Source organism: Lonchura striata, chromosome 4 (genome assembly GCF_050655825.1).
Source record: "Lonchura striata isolate lonStrDom1 chromosome 4, ASM5065582v1, whole genome shotgun sequence".
Classification (NCBI taxonomy): domain Eukaryota; kingdom Metazoa; phylum Chordata; class Aves; order Passeriformes; family Estrildidae; genus Lonchura; species Lonchura striata.
Genome location: NC_140706.1, coordinates 2,315,623 through 2,335,979, shown reverse-complemented (window position 1 = coordinate 2,335,979; position 20,357 = coordinate 2,315,623). Strand labels below are relative to the sequence as shown.

Here is a 20,357-nt window from a genome sequence, read left to right as displayed (position 1 = left end):
CGAGGTGGCCACCGGCTACCGTGACGGGGGTCTCTGGGGGATACAACCATGCCGGAGCGGTGGCACGGTGTGTAGCCTGCGGAGGTGCATCTATGGTGGGAGCTGCTGTGTCAGGGGGGCCGGAGACCCCCACGCCGTGCCGCGGTGCCGCAGCCTCGCCCTGTCCGCCCCGGCCCCCGCCGCTCGCTGGGTCGCTGCGTGCCGGAGCCGCTCTGGGGAGCGGCCAGGCGGGCTCCTCTCCGCTCCCCCTCGTTAGGAACGCGTCCGCCAGCCGGGGCTGTGCCGGGTGACACACGCACACGCAGATCCAGGGATGTCACTTTGGGTACCGTGACGCCGGCCGGGGCTGGAGGGATTCAGCCCGCGTTGCTCCCGGCAGCTCCCGGCGCCGCGCTCCGCGCCCGAGGCCTTGCGTCCGCCGGCGGGGCTCCGGGATGCGGGAGCGAGCCCCACGCAGTCCCGCGGAATGGGGGTGCGCCGGTGCCTCCCGGGGTGCTCCGGTCCCGATCCTCCCCGCGGGAGCGCACGCAAACCCCGGCAGCGGCGCGGGAGAGGGGCCGAGGTCTCCGCGGAGCCGGTTTCGTGTTGGGAGCACGAGGTGGACACGTATGAGTAACCAGCGGGCCCGGCTGTGCCAGCACGGGGACATACGGGGACATCGGTGTCAGCTGCTCGCTCCGAGGGGCACGCCGTGCTCAGCGCCAGCAGCGGCTCGCGGCTCTGCTCCTCCCGGGGCTACGGGAACGAGCCCCTCGGCACAGCCGCGGCAGGGGACGCGGGGAGCTCCGGCTGAGCTCCCTCCCGGCGGTGCTGCCCGAGGAGCGGTGCCGGGAGCAGCCCGGGGCACCCTCGGGCGGAGCCGGGCTGAGGATGGCACCTCCGGCCCTTCCCTGTGTCCCCTCTCCGCAGGGAGCGTTCGTCCTCCCGGCACGCTCGGAGGAGCGGGCTGCATTTCGTCGCGGAAGCTCCTTTGGACTGAGGTTGTCTTCTTTACAAATGATAATTCTCGTAATTACTTAATAGCATGGTGGCATCCAGAGGCCACAGATAATTCCTGTCCCTGCTAACAACGCTGCTCCAATCCTAACCAGCGCCGCGGGCAGAGCCTGCCTCGCGTGTTTGCGGAGTTGCTCCGCGTGGTCTGGACTGTTTGGTGGTGGGGAAACTGAGGCACGAGGCGGAGGCAAACACTCGCTAATTCCCAAATTCCCCCGGTAGCCAGCGTTGTCTAAAGCACACGGAGATAAAGGTGGGGGCAGGCTGCTCGATGGCGTTGAGAATGCACTTAAAGGCAGGAATTTGTATTCTGGAAGGACGTTCTCAGCGCTGGGAGCTGCAGCTGCAGAGGCTGAGCCGCTGGCTGCCGGCACCGTGGCCGCTGGGTGCTGGTGGGACGGGGGCTGCCCCAGGGGGTCCCTGCTGCACCCAGCACCGAGCCTGGATCGGTGTGGGCAGGGGCAGCTGGGGCAGTGCAGGAGCTGCTGGGCGGTGAAGCCTTTCCAGCTTTATCCTGAAGTGTGCTCTGGGGACAGTTGGTGGCTTTCTGATGCCATTTCTGGCTTGTGAGGGAGCCCACAGAGCCTTTGTCACCCAGGGTCCCCTGGCCCAGGCAGCTGCTTTGCACACTGGGGCAGGTGGGCTCTAGATGGGTGCCCAACCCCTTCTCCAGAGCGGAGACATCCTCCTCAGAGAGCGCAGGGCCGTGGGGGTCTGCAGATGAGCTGGGTCTCCTGTGGCCAAAAATCTCTGGGCCGTGTCCCACTTCCCTTGTCCTGTCACTGCTGCAGGATCAGCCCGTGCTGGAGATGCCAGCAGAGCCCTAAGGTTTGGTGCTGGGCACCAGCCAAGCTCTCTGGGCTGGATCTCCATCCAAAGCATTCTCCCAGGTCCGTGTAGCCACACAGGGCATCCCCAGGAGGAGGATGGTGTTGCCCATACCCCATTCACTGGGAAGGAAGCAGCCGAGCAGGATGTTCTCCCTTCCGGGGTGGTCTCTCCTGCAGCCCCGGGGGTGGCACTGAACCACGGTGCCAGCAGCAGCTCCAGGGACGCTCGCCTGCTCCTGCACGGATGAGAGCAGGGAAGCCTCAGGACATGGAACAAACTCCTCCTGAGCTGCTCCCGCTCCACACACGCTGCCTGCTCCCCCAGGCAGGTCACTCCACTCTTCACGTCTCATTAAAAGAGCGATAGCAAAGCTCCTCTGCCTGGCAGAGAGGTGGGAACGCCAGCAGGTAGCACAGTGAACAGAGACACCACAGCCATGACAGCCGTATTAGCATCCACGGGAGACAGAGGGATAATTTGGCTTCTGCAGCTTCTGAAGGCTCGTGCAGAGGCTTTGTACTCCCGTCTCCCTGACCGTGTGCGGCTCCATCTGCAGCAGCAGCGCATCCGCAGTCGGAGGGGAGCGATGGAAGCGGAGCCGGTGACCCCGGCGTGCCGGGAGGATCTCGCTCCTCATTCCCCGGCCCCATCCCTTCCGTGGGCACGTGTGGCCCGGCCAGCCGGGAGCCTCGGCGGCCCCGGAGAGGAGCCCATGGGGGTGGTCGTGGGTGCTGGTGCCGTGGGGAGGTGGGTGGAGGTGCCAGAGCCTTCTCCTGGGCCCTGTGGCTGGGAGAGTGACTAATGTTCCCTCAGAGCACTTCAGCCATGACCTACATAGGGATGAGAGCGGATCCCTCGGCTCTGGGAGCCGCCGCTCGCACCGGGACCCACCCGCCGGTGCCACTCCTGGAACCCGTGGGCGATGCTTGATGGGGGACTGAGGGGCACGGCCACCCCGGGCACAGCCCTGGTGGCAGGGACAGCTCCTGTGTCCTCGGCCGGGCCAGCTCAGCCGTCCTGGGGGAGCCGCAGTGGTGTTGGAGCTGAGAGGGAGGGGGTCAGGCACTGCCAGGTCCATCAGGGACATGGGGAGCTGGCCTTGGGGACAGGAGCCGAGCTGGATTCGTGGAACGCTGGGAATGTGGCTGGAGAAGGAGCTTCTCCTTGCTGGGGACTGCGAGGGCTGAGCACCGAGGAGGGAGAAGAGCTGCCTGAGAGCGTTCCATTGGCACGAGTACAGTCGGATATAAACGGGCCGTGATTAAGAGCCTGAAGGAAATGAGAAGGTCTGGGAGGCTCCCAGCAAGCCGGGTTCTGGAAGAGCCTCCAAGAGAAGCATGAGGGCAGGGCATGAGCTGGCTTCGTGCTGGAGCTTCCTCAGCGAGGAAGCAGATTTCGGGTGTGCAAGCTGCCCGAGGAGCTGCTCCAAGTCCTCCATCCTCAAGTCCCACACATGCTCTGATCTGAGAACAAACGCCTCGAGTCCTCCCGAAGCCAAGGCGGGATTCGGCTCTGCTGTGGAGCGATGTGCCATGAGCCTGGTTCCTGCCCCTCCAGCGCCTCATCCTCCAGTGCTGCCCCGCTCCACAGCCGGCAGCACCTCTGTCCCCTCTGCAGATCAGGAAAATCAGACGTGGTGCCCCACAAAGGCACTCCGGGTCATTCACGTCTCTCCTCTGCGGTTCCAGGAGAACCTGACTTCCTCCCTCATAAATCTCATCTCCCAGCTTCCTGTGTCCTGAGGAGAAGATTTATGTGTCTGCTCCGTTTTTCCCCTTTTCCACGGTGTTACTGGCACGGGTGAGGGAGAGGATAGGTGGAGAAAGGGCTGAAGCTGGCAGGTAACGTTCCAGACAGGGCAGTGTGAAGCAGGGCTCTGACCTCTGAGGTCAGCCCTGCACCATCAGAGATGTGTCCCAGGAAGCAAACCCAGCAGGTTTAGTGTCTATTATTCACAAAATTCACCACCCATCAGCGCTGGCCAGAGAAACCCGGTACTGGGGCTGGCTAAGGGGTGTCCATGAGAAGAGATTCCTGATGCTTCCTCAGCTCCTGGGGTCACTCAGTGGAGGAGAGATCATTCCCAACTGTGCGAGCATCCAGCAGAACCCAGTGCTGCAGAACTCATGGCATGTCACATTGGGGTCACCTGCTTTCACCTCTACATCACCTGTGTGATCCTACTGTCTCACCTTATCCATGTGCCTGGAATTCCCATAGGAATCAGAGGAGAAAAACACTCAGACTTTAAAAAATCGCTGGGATGGAGGGTCCACCACTGTGCAAAACCTTTCCAAGCTGCTCCTCTGCCAGCTGGCCTCACTTTTTAAGGAAGTTGTTTCTCTGACCTGCCAACATGCATTTCCAGCTGCCATGAATGGAGCTTGGAGCTGCCACTCAGAGCCCCATCCTGCACAGCCTCTGCTCCATGCCTTTGCCTTCCCCTGAACCGGCCTTTTTCCTTCCTTGCTCTTCATTTTCTCCCCTTTCCTCAGTTTCCCTTGGTGGTCAGGGCCGCGGGACGGTTCCGAGCAGAGACGTGCCGGTTTGCTGGTTTTAATCCACTTTGCTTTTGGGATCATCCTGCTTTCTTTGTTGAAATGTCAAATGCCTCACAGGGATCCGAGCCTGCTCCGCCGAGGCTTTTACCTCCACTGACCAAACTTGGAACCTCATCAAGCCCGGCAGCAAATGGGGTTGATGAGCCGTGTTCATAGCCCCGCGCTGACTGGCCTGGCTGCTTCTTGCTGCCCTCCTTCAGAGGGGATCAGCCAAGCACCAAACGCATCCCCTGGGCGGTTCCAGCCCACCTGCATCCCCCAGATTGCCACGCAAGGCTCTGTGGCTCCTGTCCCACCCACTGGGCTCTCCTGAGGTCGCTGGCCAATGACCACTCCAAGGATGACCCCAATGTCCAGCAGGGCACATCAGCGTGGAGCTGCTTTGGCCTCGAGGGGTTTGCAGAGGTCTCTCCTGGAGGGAGGAGTGACCACAGCCTTGGGGTCCTGTTGGAGTAGACCCTGGAAGGGGCTGTGGTGGGTTCAGGAACTAGGAGGGGCTCCAGCAGCCTCAGGATTGGGGTGCTGAGCACCATTGCCCAGTAAATGTGCTTGAAGAGTGGCTGGGTGCCAGATGCATCTGAGATGTCCTTTGGAGCCACCAGCAGAGAGGGTTCCTCAGGCTCAGGGACAATCCAGGAGAGTCCATCAGACCTTAGGTGGCACCATCCTGCTCCTGCCCCACAATGGGACTCATTCCCCACGCTCGGAGCTGCCGGCGTGCTGCAAACGGCGCCCGAGCACGGCCCTAAACCCAACCACAGCGCAGAGAAAACGCAGGGATGCGCGGGAGGGTCCTGGCGTGGCTGTTTGACATCCTCAGAACCGTTCCCAAGCCGAGTTGCTCCATGCATCATTTATAGGCTTCCCTTTGTCCGTGGGGCTCGTCTCTGATCTCCCGGCGGTTCGGGGAAGGCCGAGGGAGCTCCGGCGGGGCCCCGCTGGGCGTGGGCAGGGGAACGGCCTCGTCCCACGCTGCGGCAGCCACGGCTCGGCCAGAGCCCCCTGCAGCATCACGGGGCTGCTCCTGCTCTCAGGCCGTGCCAGCGGCGCTCCTGCCCCGTGCCCGGCCCTCGCAGCCCTTCCCAGCACCCCACACCCCCATGAAGGATCCCTCCGGAGCAGGCTGGCACACGCAGGCTCCTCTGGGATGTGGCCAGCAGGTCCCTCTGCCCTCGGCGCTTTGCCCTCCCCGGCACGGCCGCAGCCGAGGATGCTGCCGGGGGCACCAAGCTCTGGTGGCACGAGGAGAGAGGTGACCCCATGCCTGTGACGGGGCTGCAGGGGTGGCTGAGGATATCACGGATACCCCGGCAGGCTGTGCCCAGGCCAGCGTGGGTGCCCGTGCCCCGGGCCAGGAGGGATGTGGCGATGCAGGAAGCGAGGACCTGCGCCTCTGGCTGCAGCCCCAGCCAGCTCGCTCCTCCGCCTGTTGCTGTCCATACTAACGAGGAGCCCCATGCCATCCCTCGTCTCGTCCTGCCTCGCAGACATCTCCGGGTGTCTGGGCACGGCTCCAAGCTCGGGCAGGGAAGCGCCGGGCGGCTGGGCGGCGCGTGGAGCAGCATCCCGAGCACACGGAGCGGGGTGTGCGGGGCCGGGGTGGGCACAGGGAGGACAGTGAGAGCCTCCGGTTCCGCTGGCTCAGTGCTCGCTGCCGGCCTGGGCGGGCACGGGGCACCGGCACGCAGCGCTGGAAGTTTGGTTGTGCCGGCACTGGGGACTCCGGGCTGCTGGGCTGAGTCAGCGCTTCGTGCCAGCAGGAACAAGGCAAGACAGGGAGGGGGGCCGGAGGTGTCTGAGCCGTCTGTCCGTCCGCAGTGAGGGCAGGAGGGCTGCGGAGCCGGCGAGGCTCCCGCCTCGGCGTGCGGAGAGGGTGCGGGGACGCTGCGGGAGCACCGGGCTGTGGTCTGGGGCGGGGACCGCGGGGATGTGGGACACGGGACACGGTGTGGTGTGCGACAAAGCCGAGCCGCCGCTCGCTGCGGCTGGAATCTCTGGTTTTGGCTGCGTCCCAAACGAGCCGACGGCCTCCCCCGCACTCCGGGACGTCCCAGCAGGGCTCCCGGTGTGCCCCGTGCTCCTGGTGGCCGGGCAGTGCGATGGGCTGGGGCAGCCGCCAGCGGCACAGTGGGCACGGGGTGCTGCGGGTACGTCCGGGACAGGGCAGCGGAGTGAGTCGCCTTGCAGGTGTGGGGAGGAGGAGCCTGCAGAGCCATGCGGGAACGATGGCAGGGACGGGGACAACGGCAGGGAGCGGGACGATGACAGGAATGGGGATACAGCTGGGTGCAATCCCCCCTGTGAGCCCGGGTCCTGTCCCTGTGAAGTGCTGCTGGTGACAGTGACATCCCCCGGCCTTACTGAAGCTTCTCCCTCCTGCTCGCTGCCATGTGTCTGAAGTGACTCCGTGTCCCCAAGCCACCGTCTCGCCGCTGCTCACAGAGTTGGTCCCCCATGCCTGCAGCCCAACCAACGCCTCTGGTGCCCAGTCCGGCCACAACCACCCGTGACATGTCCCCTGTGTCACTCTGGCCATGCCCTCGGCGGGACGGATCCCATGCCCACCCCTCCGTGTCCCGTTCTGGGTGGGTGCCCCACGCCTTGCCCATGCCCCGCAGAGCTGGTGCCCGTGCCCGGCGGGTGTCCCACGTGCGGGGGTGTCCCGTGTCCGTCCGTCCGTCCCTCAGGGGAGCCCCCGGCCCTGGCCCCTGCCCTGCCCGCGCCCCGCACACGAGGCACCAGCCCCGGCGAGGCAGAGCTATTTTTACCAGCTGCTTCTGCTTGATTTGAGCTGTGAACTCGGAACGTGTTTATGCTAAAGGGCTTTCTTTTCCCTTCTCCCTTTGTGCTGAGGAGGCAGCGCCGCAGATCAAAGCCTGTCTCTTCGCGTTTGGTGATGGTGGGCTGGGAGGGAGCCGAGCTGGGAGAGGCCGGCAGTTCCACGGGGACACTTGTGTCCTCGGGGGCCGCGCTGGCGTGGCCGGCTCTGACGCACCCTCTCTTTGTCCCCGCAGGTCCGGGAGCCATGGGCGGGCACGGCCGGCACCGGGCGGCCCGCAGCGGGCGGCCCTGAGCCCGGGCGGCCGCGGCGGGACGATGGGCTGCGGGCGCCGGCGGGGAGCCGCCGTACCGGGCACGGCTGGCGGGGCGGCGTGCCGGGGGCTGTAGGGGCGGGCGGCGGGCAGCATGCCCGGCGGCCCCTCGCCCACCTCCCGCCCAGCATCCCCTGTCCGTGGCGGCGCGGGATGAGGCTGCCCGCCGCCCCAGCAGCTCCGGGGACGGCCGCAGCCCAGGGCTCCGGCCGCCGGCGCTCGGCCCCCCGCGCCCCGCCGCAGCACCCCGGCCCCGCGGCCCCGAGCCATGGTCAGCCGTGAGCCCGTGCCCGGCCCGGCCCCCGCCGGCGAGGGCAGCCAGGAGAAAGCCATGACGGTGCGCTCGGTGCTGCTCAACCGCGACTCGCCCGACATCGAGAGCCGCCTCAAGCGCCGGCGCAACCGCACGCAGCAGGTCCGCTTCAAGGACCTGGTGGAGGCCGGCGCGGGGCGGGCGGACAGCCCCCCGCCCGGGCCCGCCGCCGGCCCCGGCCACAACACCGCACGTGCCTCGCCGCCCCCCAGGGACCCCCCTGAGCCGGCGGCTCTCCGTGCCTCCCGGCGCAGCTGGCCCCAGGCGCAGCCGGGCTCGCTGACGCTGCCCATGCCCAGGAAGGCGTGCATGAGCACCGCCATCCAGACCTCGCCCAGCCTCCAGAAACCCTTCCCGGCCCCCCAGCCCCGCAGCAAGAGCGTCTGCGATGTGGCGGAGGATGCGCTACTGCCCGCCCTGGCGAGCGCCCGGTGCCCGGGAGCGGCCGTGCCCCCGCGGACCCCCGGCAGCCTCCCTACCCACGACAGCCCCGCGGTCGTCGCCCAGCACGCCAAGGTGCGCCGCACACCACCGCCGCCACCACCCAGGGACCCCCCTCCCCCTTACCAGGGCACGGCCGGGTGCCCCGCTGCCCGCTGCGCCCCTCCGGTGCAAAGCTGCACCCCCGAGCCCTGCCCGCCACCCTCGGCCCGTGCCCAGCTCCGCGGGAGCCCTCGGGGCAACCACGGGGTCGCTCCCCGCCCGGCCTCCGTGCCCTGCGGCCAGCCCCGGTCGCCGGGCGAGCGGCGGGGGCTCGGCCGGAGCGGCTCGGAGCGGACCCTGCCGCCGAGCCAGCCCTCGCCGCACCGCCGGCAGCCCGTCCCCGCCACGGACACCCACGGCCTCCTCAGGGGGCAGCCACCTCAGGGCAACCCCCCGCGGGACCCCCCGCCACCCCAGCACCAGCTCTGCGCCGCGTTCTGGGGGGGGCCCTGCTGCTCCTCGCCAGCCCCCGTGCCACCAGCGCCGGGCACGCCGGACAGAACACCAGCCGCCCTCGGCACCCGCAGCCGCCTCCGCGCCGCCGGACCCGGGCACGGCCGGGCGGGAGCCGAGCGGCCCAAGGAGCCGCTGCCCACAGCCCCGCAGGGCCCCGGCGTGGGGACACGAGCAGCCGGGTGGGCAGCGGACACCCCCCGGCACGGACAGCCCCGGCAAGCCGCCGAGGAGCCGGACGAGCTGCACCGCGTCCAGGACCTTCTGCAGCTGGTGGTGGTGGCCAAGGGGCCGGTGGGAGCACCAGCGAGGGATGAGGACGCCCGGACATCTCAGGGAGAGGGCCCCCGGGGGCCCGGGGAGCAGGGGGACCTGCATTCCCAGCTGCAGTCCCTGGAAGGGGTGCTGGAGACCAGCCAGCAAACCATCCGCGTGCTGCTGGACGTCATCCAGGACCTGGAGAAGAAGGAGGCGCAGCGGGATGGGTGAGTAGGAGGGGACAGAGTGGGGAGCTGTGGGGATGTCCCCGAGGGCTGGGGATGTAGGATGAGAGACCCTGACAGAGATTTGGATGCTGCTGCCTCCCTCCTTAGGGTGTTTCCCTCTGAGAAACTCAGAGCTGCTGTCCACATTCACGTGGTTCCGTGTTTTGGTGCGAGGTCTCACGTGCCCACGGTGCCTTGCCCGTGCCCAGGGGTGCAGGTCTGGGGTGTGAGGGGGTGCTGGGTTCCTGCCCGGCTCTGCTGCACCTGATTTCTCCATTGGTCACCGGGAGCAGGGATCTAGAATGTCACATCCCAACGGCAGGCTTAGCCAGGCCTCACATCCCTGCCCCATCCGTGGAGGCACCTCTGGCACAAATCCAGCGGCCGGTGCCCCCTTGATGGGTTTGGCTGCATCCCGGGGAGGTGCCCAGCACCCCCATCCTGCCCTGTCTCCAAGGGGCAGGGAGTTCCCCAGGCCAGCATTCCTTGGCCTCCAGGCAGATCTGCCAAATTGAGGAAGGTGTTCTAGGTCAGCCCACAATGGCCTTAGACTGAAATGCTCCAAACTCATCTCACACGAGGGCAACCAACAAACCCCCAGGAGGTGCTGGGCCTGGCATCCTCCTGTAAAATCTCTGGGGCTTGTTCCCGATGCCCAAGATTGCTGTGATCCAACTGTTAAATCTTTTTAAGCTTTGGCTGTGAGTGAAGCACAGGGAATACTGCCCCTGTGCCACCCCCGGAGCACTGTCAGTGGGGAGGGACACCTTAATTAAGACCTCAGCTCTGTTTACTATTACAAATAAGCAAAAAAAAAAGATGCCCAGAGATAGAAAATCACATCAAACACTCTCCTGGTGTCCTTATGCTGCAGAACAGCAGAGCCTCGTTTGCCACAAGTCACATCCCAGGTGCCCACTGCACACCAGGGCAGGGCCACCAGCCCTGAGACATCCTGGCACCGATCACCAGCAACATCCCACAAAAATTTATATATGTAAAACATGAAAGACTATCCCAGGATGAGCTCTCCCAGCAGAGGGGGGTTGTTGTACAACGCCACAGCCACAGGCACATACACATTTACCTACCACATATATGTATATATATATGTCTGCATAAAGGGCCTCATGATCTAATTCAGGTGCTGGCAGAGTAAATCCCCACTGCAATGTGTAATTTGGTGCATTAACAGACCCAGTTTCCAAGGGCTGAGAACAACCGTGGTCAAGGTCGAGTAACGGGAGGAAGATTTCACCGGGGAAATGTGAAGTGCAGTGGGACATGTTCTTTCAGCTGTGCCCCCAAAATCCCCAGCCCTGAAGGGGTCCCAAAGGGACCAACAGCATTCACAGGGCTCCTTTTGGGCAGAGCAGAATGAGCAGGGATCAGCAGTGCTGGGGTGCAGAGGACCCCAGTACAGCCCTTGGGATCAGGGTGCCTCAGGGTTGGGGTCTGGCACCATCAGCAGAGAAATGTGGGGTGAAGACACAAAAGGGAGGAGGATGCAGCAACATGAGCTGAGCCTGGGCAGGAATCAGCTTAATCCAAGTCCTGTGCACCTTCCCGGAGGAGGAGAAGGATGCTCTGGTACAAAAACATCCAAAAGATAAATTCCGAGTCTGGCGTAGGCTGGAGATTAGTCTGGAGCATCTCCCCGTGCCCATCTGCCAGGGCACTGCCGTGCCAGGGCAGCGCCGTGAGCCTTGTGCTGCCTCCGTGGCACCACGCGTGGGGAGATGTGTGGTGACCTGGGGGCTGCAGGCGTGGGGACCCTTGGGATGAGGATTGGGAGGGGGATGGGAGGGGAGGACACAGCGGGAAGGGTTTGGAGATGCCACCGTGCCCAGCGTTGGCGTGCCCCCATCAGAGAAGCAGCTGGCTTGGTATTAATTGGGATCACATGGGGGGAGAGGGGCTGGCATCCCAGAGAGGAAAGGGGCTGGCATCCAGGGAGGAAAGGGGCTGGCATCCAGGGAGGAAAGGGGTTGGGATCTAGGGAGGAGATGGATCCCAGACAGCAAAGGGGGTGGGATCCAGGGAGGAGAGGAAATGGATCACAGAGAGGAAAGGGGGTAGGATTCAAGAAATACAGGGACAAGAGGGTGTGAATCCCAGGGAGAAAAGGAGCTGGGACCCAGGGAGGAGAGGAAATGGATCCCCAAAAGGAAGAGGAGCTGGGATTCAGGGAGGAGATGGATCCCAGAGGAAGAGAAGCTGGGATCCTGGGAGGAGAGGAAATGGTTCCCAGAGAGGAAGAGGAGCTGGGATCCAGGGAGGAGATGGATCCCAGGAAGAAGAGCAGCTAGGATTCAAGAAATACAGGGACAAGAGGGTGTGAATCCCAAGAAGAAAAGGAGCTGGAATCCAGGGAGAAGAGGAGATGGATCCCAGAGAGAAAAGGAGCTGGGATCCAGGGAGGAAATGGATCCCAGAGAGGAAGAGGAGCTGGGATCCAGGAGGAGAGGAGATGGATCCCAGAGAGGAAGAGGAGCTGGGATTCAGAAGACAAGAGGGACAAGAGGGTGTGAATCCCAGGGAGAAAAGAAGCTGGGATCCAGGGAGGAGAAGAGATGGATCCCAGAGAGGAAAGGAGCTGGGATCCAGGGAGGAGAAGAGATGGATCCCAGAGAGGAAAGGGGGTGGGATCCAGGGCGGAGATGGGTCCCAGAGAGGAAGAGAAGCTGGGATCCAGGGAGGAGAGGAAATGGATCCCAAGGAGAAAAGGAGCTGGGATCCAGGGAGGAGATGGATCCCAGAGAGGAAAGCGGGTGGGATCCAGGGAGGAGATTGATCCCAGAGAGGAAAGGAGCTGGGATCCAGGGAGGAGATGGATCCCAGAGAGGAAAACGGGTGGGATCCAGGGAGGAGATGGATCCCAGAGAGGAAAGGGGTTGGGATCCAGGGAGGAGATTGATCCCAGAGAGGAAAACGGGTGGGATCCAGGGAGGAGATGGATCCCAGAGAGGAAAACGGGTGGGATCCAGGGAGGAGATGGATCCCAGAGAGGAAAGGGGTTGGGATCCAGGGAGGAGATGGATCCCAGAGAGGAAAGGGGTTGGGATCCAGGGAGGACAGCCCTGCTCCTGCCTGCTGGGGTGGGCGCGGGGGCAGCAGAGGACGCAGACAGACCCAGAGCAGGTGTCCAGGCTCACGGCACATCTCTGTCACAGGCGACACTCGTACCGCACCGGGCAGGACATCGCCAACTGCGGGACCTGCCGGGACTGCGCCTGCATCATCTACAGGTGAGGGCCCGCCCCGGCTCCAGCATCCCGCGGGTTCTGCCCCGCACTCCCAGACTTCTCCACGGGCTGTGAGGCAGGAGGGAGGGTGACAAGTGCCCGTGTTGGGGACACCACACGCAGAGCATTTTCGGGTAGCTGGGCTGTCGCTTGGGCTGGATCTGTGCCTCCCTCCTCGCAGATCGGGATCAGCCAGGGTGATCTGCATGGAGGAGCAGCATCTGGAAGGGGGCTGCTCTGGCACGGCGGCAGAGCATTTATCTCCTGTACCAGCAATCTATCGGGGAAGCCTCGCTGGAGGCTGCTGCGTGGGCTCGCTCCAAATCCAGGCTGCATCCTGTTGTCCCCGTGCCAGCTCTGCACAGATGCTGCAGATGGGTTCCTGCCCCTCGCTGTGCTTTGGGAACTCGGGGGCTGGGCTCTGGGCCAGGCTGTGGAAGCCCCTTCCTCTGCTGCATTCTCCTCAGATCCCATTTGGGGTGTGGGAAAAGGCATCTTGTGCCCCTTCCTCTGCTGCATTCTGCCCAGATCCCATTTGGGGTGTGGGAAAAGACATCTCGTGCCCCTTCCTCTGTTTCATTCTCCCCACATCCCATTTGGGGTGTAGGAAAAGACATCTCGTGCCCCTTCCTCTGTTTCATTCTCCCCAGATCCCATTTGGGGTGTGGGAAAAGACATCTCGTGCCCCTTCCTCTGCTGCAATCTCCTCAGATCCCATTTGGGGTGTGGGAAAAGGCATCTCGTGCCCTCCCAGCATCATCTTAGGGGCAACTGGGAGGATTGCAGTTTTGCTAAAGCTTTCTGCCCTTCCAGGCACCCCTGGGTGTCCTTCTGTCCCTCTGGCCGTCCCCTCTGCAGTGCAGGTGGCTGGCCAGGTGTGTTCCCGTTTTGCTGCTAGTTAGGCTGATGCTGTTGTAGGACATGGTGAGCTGGTCCCAAGCCACGCTCTGTGGTGCCTGATCACCACGGTGCAACGTGTGCCACTGCCCTGCCATCCCCTGTGAGCACTGTGCCCCCTCCTTGGGGCACCTCAGGCCGGGGGTGCCCGGCTGGGGTCCCCTCGTGTCCCTGTGCTGGGTGGCGGTGCTGCTCCCCACACACACTCGCTCCACATTCCCCCGCTGTAGCTCTTGGGTGGATTTCAGTCTAATTAGTAGCTCTTGGGGGATTTCAGTCTAATTAGGCCTGACGAGCTTGTCTCCAGGCAGCGTGGCAGCGGCGCAGATGTCACATCTGGGGGAGGTGGCTCCCCGGCACGGCCAGGCTCCCGCTGGGGACTCGCCGTGGCTTTCGCTGCCACCCGTGGGATGAGGAGAGGCTCTGGAGGGACGCAGGGTGAGGGAGAAGGGGCAGCACCCCCAGCACCAGACCCCAGGGAGGGGATCAGACCCGCCTGTGCCATCCCACAGCGGTGCCAACCCTTCCCTGTGTCACTGCAGGGGAGTTGAGGTCCCTCCCTGCGCTGCCCCCCTCATTATCATCCGCACCCCTCACCCTTTCCTCAAGAAACGCCTGGGACACTCCTTGTCCCCGCGAGGGGAGGTGACAGGAGGTGACAGGAGGTGACAGGAGGTGTCAGCACGGGCGCTCCCCGTGTGCGGGGTGGCCGCGCCACGTGCGTGTTCACCCCGGGCACACGCGGTGGCACCTCGCTGATCCGATGGGACGTGGCCGCTTGTCGGGAGATTGAGGCGATTTCCGTGCCAGGGAACATCGCAGCACGGGGCTGCCAGCAGCCAGCCCGCACCGCGGGGTGCTGCGGGGACACCGGGGCTGCGGGGACATCGGGGACTGCGGGGACACCGGGGGCTGCGGGGACATCGGGGGCTGCGGGGACACCGGGGCTGCGGGGACGCTGAGGGATGCAGGGACATCAAAGCTTCAGGGACACCGGGGGATGCAGGGACACTGATGGATGCAGGGACACCAGGGGTTGTAGGGACACCGGGGGCTGCGGGGACACCGGGGGCTGCGGGGACACCGGGGGCTGCGGGGACATCAAAGCTTCAGGGACACCGGGGGCTGCGGGGACATTGATGGATGCAGGGACACCGGGGGCTGCGGGGACACCGGGGGCTTCAGGGACCCTGAGGGATGCAGGGACACCGGGGGCTGCGGGGACACCGGGGGATGCAGGGACACCGGGGGCTGTTTTGGGGACACTCAGCTCCCCGGGGGCTGTTTTGGGGACACGGAGCCCCCCGGGGGCTGTTTTGGGACACGGAGCTCCCCGGGGGCTGTTTTGGGACACGGAGCTCCCCGGGGGCTGTTTTGGGGACACGGCGCTCCCCGGGGGCTGTTTTGGGGACACGGAGCTCCCCGGGGGCTGTTTTGGGGACACGGAGCCCCCCGGGGGCTGTTTTGGGGACACGGAGCTCCCCGGGGGCTGTTTTGGGGACACAGATCTCCCCCGGGCTGTTTTGGGGACACGGAGCTCCCCGGGGGCTGTTTTGGGGACACAGATCTCCCCCGGGCTGTTTTGGGGACACGGAGCTCCCCGGGGGCTGTTTTGGGGACACGGAGCCCCCCGGGGGCTGTTTTGGGGACACTGATCTCCCCGGGGGCTGTTTTGGGACACTGATCTCCTCGGGGGCTGTTTTGGGGACACGGAGCTCCCCGGGGCCGGTGTTTGGGGTGCCAGGGGCTGCGGCAGATGGGGGTCTCTGGCAGGGGGGGGTCTGTGGCAGTCGGGGGGCTGCGACAAGGGGATGCCACCCTGTCCCCTGACGCGGTGCCCTCGCCCCCGGTGCCGCAGCGTGGAGCACGATTTCCGACAGCAGGAAGGTCGTTTCCAGAGGGTGCTGAGCCACATCCAGGGCGACACGGGGCCCAGCTCCCCCCCGGCGGCGCTGGGGGTGACAGGGACGGCGGCGGGGACCCCCTCACCGCCCACGCAGGAGCCGTCACCCGTGGGCAGGCTGCCGGCAAAGCTGGACGTGAAGAAATCCCGGCGCAAATGCTTCTGGTTCCTGTGAGCCCGGGGGCACCGTGCCAGCACTGACCCCCCCTGCCCACCTCTCCTCCCTGCCACCGTAGGGTTTGGGTAGCACCAGCTTTTCTATTTTGAAGCATTCCGTCGAACGCGGGGGAGCTCGGGGGTGGAAAAGGCGAGGGGAGCGGCGGTTGTATTTAAGGAGAATTCAATAAATTCCAAGGAGACGCTATTTTTGTTACACCCTCTCCCGCCTGTGCGCTTCTGTTCTGGAGGAGGATGAGAATGAGGAGGGGGCAGCGGTTGTTTCCTTGGGTTTCCCTCTGGTTTAGGTGCCCCAGCCCACCCCAGACTCAAATCGGTGCCCGTCCCTGCACCCCACAGCGGGCACTGCCCACCAATCCCTCCCCTTGCTTCCTGCAGATTAACTGGGAACACCGAGGATTTCCACAGCGGGGAATGATCTCTGTGGGACTGTGGCCTGGAGAGAGGAGACCTGTCCCCAAAACCCCTGGCTGGAAGGGTGGGCAGGGGTCTCATGGGTGGGATGTGTCCCAGCATGGCTCCTTCAAGGGCTGGTGGCACTGGGGCGGTGACACGGGAATGGAGCCTGATCCAGAGCTGGAGTCAGAGCAATGTGCTCCTGCATAAATATGGGATTTGGGATCTCTGTTGAAGGGAATGAGGAGCTCAAATATCCCAGACTCTGCGCGGCTGCCACGGGAGGGGAAACTCGGCATCGGGATCCCAAAAGCAGCAGCGGGACACCCTGAGGAGCGGCGGGAGCAGCCACAGCGGTGCCAGCAGGGCCACCACTTCAGGAAGGAAGGAGGACATCACCCATCCTCCCCCAAAAACACCGCCCACGGCGAGGGGGCAGCTTCGGCCGCAGAGGGGAACGGAGGGTGGGCAGCTTCGGCCGCAGCTCCCCGGCTGGTGGCCACAGTGTTAAATTTCAACCCCGTCCCGTGTGCCAGGGACACCCCTGGGGACACCCCTGGGGACACCTCGGGGGCTGCAGCTGGGACGGTGGCCCAGGGGCACCACTCCCTTGTCGCCCAGCAGCGCCGGGATGGATGGAGGGACGCTTATCCCGCTGCGGGCGCGGCGATTTTTGGTTCTCCCAACCCATCCCAGGGGCTGGAGGGTCTGGGACCCCCGGCTGAGGGCAGGGGCAGCGGCACGGGCACCACGGGCGGTGCGGGGAGAGCTGCCAGGGGGCACCTGAGGAGCCACGAGCGAGCAGAAATCCCTCTTGGAGCATCACCCTCATCCCCCCCTCGCCTCCATCGCTGCCCGCCGCTGGCGGCCCTGAGTCACAGAGGCTGGGAAGGAGGGAGAAAAGCAGGATGGAGCCCAGCGCGACCCCGCATGCATCTCCTGCCTGAGTCACGGCTGAATCACAGCCCGGCGCCGGGACCGCGGCGCGGCTCCGGTTGCCCGCAGCGCCCCGGGCACGGCACGGCACGGCACGGCAATTCCCCGCTCCGAGCTTCCACCACGCACACCAAACACGGCTCATGGCCCACCCTAAGACGCAGTGCGGCTCCTGGGTTTGTCACCGCGTCCCCAAGGAAGAGCCCGAGTCCCCGCTGGCCGCGGCTCCGTCCTCTCCCATCGCTGCCCCACCTCCCTTCGCGTGTGCCCGGCGTGCTGCTCACGCGTTTTTGGCGTGGAAAACCGCGACGCTTCACATGGTTCAGCTGCTTGTTTCCCAAATAATGCGGCCCAAACCCTTCACGGATCCCCAAACTAGTTTTTCTACACCTCTGCCCCCCCACCCACTCACCCCGACTCTCCGGCTGCTCCAGCCCTGCTCCCAGCCCGGCTCCTGCTGCCCCCTGCATCCCACCGGGCACATCCCCGGCATCCATCCCCATCCTGCTGGGTTCTGGCAGCAGAGCCAGCGAGGACCAGAGCCAGTCACACACACCCAGCCCCACCAAAGCAGGGACAGCCCTCCCGTGTGACCCGAAGGGAAGCGGCGCGGCGGGACTCACCCTCAGCGGGTTCTCCCGGTCCAGCACGATCACCCTGCGGTTGACCGTGTGGAGCAGCTGCTCCAGAACCACCTGGATGTGCTTCTTCACCCGGGCCTGCAAGATAAGAGGTGGCAGGGCCGTGGCAGGGCACGTCCCAGCTGTGGGATGTGTCCCAGCGTGGCTCCTTCAAGGGCTGGTGGCACTGGGGTGGTGACACGGGAATGGAGCCTGATCCAGAGCAGGGCAATGTGCTCCTGCATAAATATGGGATTTGGGATCTCTGTACGCCTCTCTGGCACAGTGGCCACCTGGCTGGGGACAATGGGGACAGCCAAGGATGGCTGAGGATGATGGGGATGGCACTGGGCAGGTAGAGGTGGGTTCAACTCTCATGGGGTTGAAGCAAGAGCAGAATCCTCCCCCCAGAACATCCCACCACGCTCTCTGTAAAGGCTACTCCAGGTTTAAAAGTTAATGAGACATTTCTCCACAATTTCTGAGCTTTCCATCCCATTCCTGGGCTTCCTGGTGCTGTGGGGATTAAAGAACCACCTCACCCTCCCAGGACACCGTGTCCAGCTCAGCTCCCCCAGCGCCGGGCACTGCACTGCAGGTGGGACCCCTGAACCTCCCAAAGCCCCCAGAAGGGACCCCTGAGCATCCAGGAAGGGCAGGAACAGGGAGGAAGGCTCCTGAAACGCCCTGTGCGTTCCCAAAATGTTGTGCTGCTGCAGGGACACTCACCAGCTCCACGTCCCCGCGGTCCTTGTGGCGCGCTCGCAGCTTCTCTGCGTTCTGCAATCACCAGAAACAGAGATGAGACCCCCAGGAATGGCCCCAGCCCATCCCAGACTGGTCACATTTGGGTGGGTGGGTGCCCACCATGTCCCTGCCTCGTGTTTGGAGCCGTCACTCTTCCTTTTGGAGTGTGATACTGCCCAGGGGCTGACTGGCAATCAGTGCCCAGCAGGATTTCATATGAGGTATAAGGCCATTGAAATTTTAATTACTCTTGGCCTGTCCCAAAATAGAATTGGGAAAAGACAAAAAGAAAAAGTGCCTTGAATCAGAAAGGAAACCAAAGAAAAATGTTAAACTAAATCAGATATCATACTTGTGCCTTATTACTTTGTTGTTTGCCTTAAGTAACGTGATCCTGCCCGTGAGTCGAACCAAAAACCAATGTTTGAGTGACCTTGGCCAATGCATCAGGCTTGGACAACATTTCTTTGACTTATTCAAATCTAGAAAAGCCATTCTCAAGCTGCTTGGCTGGTTTGCCAGTAGACAATTGGCCAATACCACAAAATGTCTCTCCAGATCTTCCACGATTCGTTATCGATGTGTCCCTCACCTCCCTCCCTCCCTCCACCTTCCTCCCAGCCCTGCAGAGCTGGTGATGTCCCCACCACCCTCAGGTCAGTGTCACCCCTGAGCTTGGAAGCCCCTTCCCCACTCATGTGGACGTTGGACAACCCACCAGAAACTCGCTGAGGTGGAAATCACAAGCTTTGTGTCCCACCCTGCTGGGATGGTAACACCCACAGGCTGAACTCCAGCAAAATCCTGAGCAGGAACTGGTGCTTAACCCCACTGAGAGGGGTTTGGTCAGGTCACAGATTCCTGATTTACCTTCTGGGCCTGGTCCAGCACTTCCAGGATGCTGCTGAGCAGCTCGATGCAGGCGTCCTCCTCCTCCCCTGCCTGGATCAGCTCCTGCAGGATGGGCAGGGCCGCCTGCAGCACCAGCTCCCGGCACTCTGGGTGGGCACAGGGGGGCACGGCCGTGAGGGAATTGTCCCCAAGTGGTGGGTGGGGTGATGCCACCCCGGCCATAAGGCAGAGGAGGGGGTCCCTGCCCAGGGGATCACCCCCAGCCTGTGCCACGGCCTCTGGGTGAGCTCGGCATGGGCAGTGCCCCCAGGACCCCTCTCACCGTGGCACTGGAAGGCTCTGCTGCTGGCAATGCCCCTCAGGGACTGCAGCTTCTGCTTCAGCAGCCGCTGGGGCAGCAGGTTCCCCACGAAGTCCCTCAGAATGGCCCTGCCATCAGGACAGCAGTTAAAGCAGGTTCTGCTCAGGATGGGGCTGATGGGGGGGACGACACCCCTGGATGGGGCAGGACAGTCCCACAGCGCAGCTGTGCCCACCACAGGCAGCCAGCACACAAAACCTGCCCAAATTCCCAAAATGAAGCCAGCTGGGGCTGAGTTCTCAAGCTCAGCCCTGCCCAAGCACAGGCAGCTGCTAAAACTGAGCAGAACTCTGCCATTTTTGCACCGGGAAGGGATCAGGAGGTGATGCCAGACCCCCCTGCCTGCCCTCGCCCTCAGGCCTGTGCTGGATGCAGGGACAGGGGTGGCTGGACGGGACACAGGGTGGGGACACAGGGACCCTACCCCAGAGTGGAGGAGTCAAAGATCCCAACCACGTCCTCGAGGATGGAGGGCAGATATTTCAGAGCTGCTCCCTGCAGAGACACCACCGTGCTGCCTTCAGACAGGGCTCCCAGAGCACCAGCCCCATCCCAGCCTGCACAGCTCTGCTCCCCTCTGTGCCAGCCCGGCCCCAAAACGCTGGGAATGAGGCCAGGCCAGATCCAGGATGGGGACAATCCCCAGGAACTTTTCCCAGATTTTCCTCTTTTTTTTTTTTTTTTTTCCAGATTCTTCCTTTTTTTTCCCAGATTTTCCAGAGTTCAGCATGTGGGTAGGCAGGACAGCTGCTGACCCAGGCAGCGAGGGGATGGGGGTCTCAGGGTGCACGAGAGGCACCCTGGGGACAAAAAATTCTGGGGATAGGGGCTTGGGGACCCTGGGGACAAGAAACTCTGGGGACAGGGGCTGGGGGTCTCAGGGTGCCCAAGGGGGGACCCTGGGGACAAAAAACTCTGGGGACAGGGGCTGGGGAACCCTGGGGACAAAAAACTCTGGGGACAGGGGACTCTGGGGACAAGGGCGGGGGGTCTCAGGGTGCACGAGGGG

The 20,357-nt window shown here is 63.9% G+C and overlaps 2 protein-coding genes across 4 annotated transcripts in view; one reads left to right on the top strand and one right to left on the bottom strand.

The window, feature by feature from the left end:
• LOC110468737 (dedicator of cytokinesis protein 2) overlaps nt 1-20,357 on the bottom strand; it is a 49,502-nt gene that overhangs the window by 12,065 nt on the left and 17,080 nt on the right. For both annotated transcript variants that reach the window (XM_077782552.2, XM_085577406.1), the window contains exons 24-28: nt 19,773-19,843; nt 19,310-19,416; nt 19,006-19,133; nt 18,118-18,168; nt 17,392-17,487 (exon numbers count right to left, since the gene is read on the bottom strand). In XM_077782552.2, coding sequence (XP_077638678.2) covers nt 17,392-17,487; nt 18,118-18,168; nt 19,006-19,133; nt 19,310-19,416; nt 19,773-19,843 — 453 coding nt within the window. The remainder of the gene's footprint in view (nt 1-17,391; nt 17,488-18,117; nt 18,169-19,005; nt 19,134-19,309; nt 19,417-19,772; nt 19,844-20,357) is intronic.
• On the top strand, nt 7,662-15,623 carry LOC116183545 (uncharacterized). Of its 2 annotated transcripts, none has more exons than XM_031504601.3 (3): nt 7,662-9,214; nt 12,388-12,462; nt 15,215-15,623. In XM_031504601.3, exons 1-3 carry the CDS (start codon nt 7,749-7,751, stop codon nt 15,432-15,434), a joined length of 1,761 nt encoding a protein of 586 aa, XP_031360461.3. In that variant the 5' UTR covers nt 7,662-7,748; the 3' UTR covers nt 15,435-15,623. The 2 variants fall into 2 exon arrangements, with proteins under 2 accessions (XP_031360461.3, XP_085433548.1); XM_085577422.1 differs by lacking the exon at nt 15,215-15,623 and adding an exon at nt 12,641-13,490.

Bases quoted from the DNA above. Each gene is read 5' to 3' on its own strand.
- LOC116183545 (XM_085577422.1), top strand. From the start codon at position 7,749: ATGGTCAGCCGTGAGCCCGTGCCCGGCCCGGCCCCCGCCGGCGAGGGC. The intron at 9,215-12,387 runs GTGAGTAGGAGG...TCTCTGTCACAG, and splicing joins AAGGAGGCGCAGCGGGATGG to GCGACACTCGTACCGCACCG. The intron at 12,463-12,640 runs GTGAGGGCCCGC...CCCTCCTCGCAG, and splicing joins TGCGCCTGCATCATCTACAG to ATCGGGATCAGCCAGGGTGA.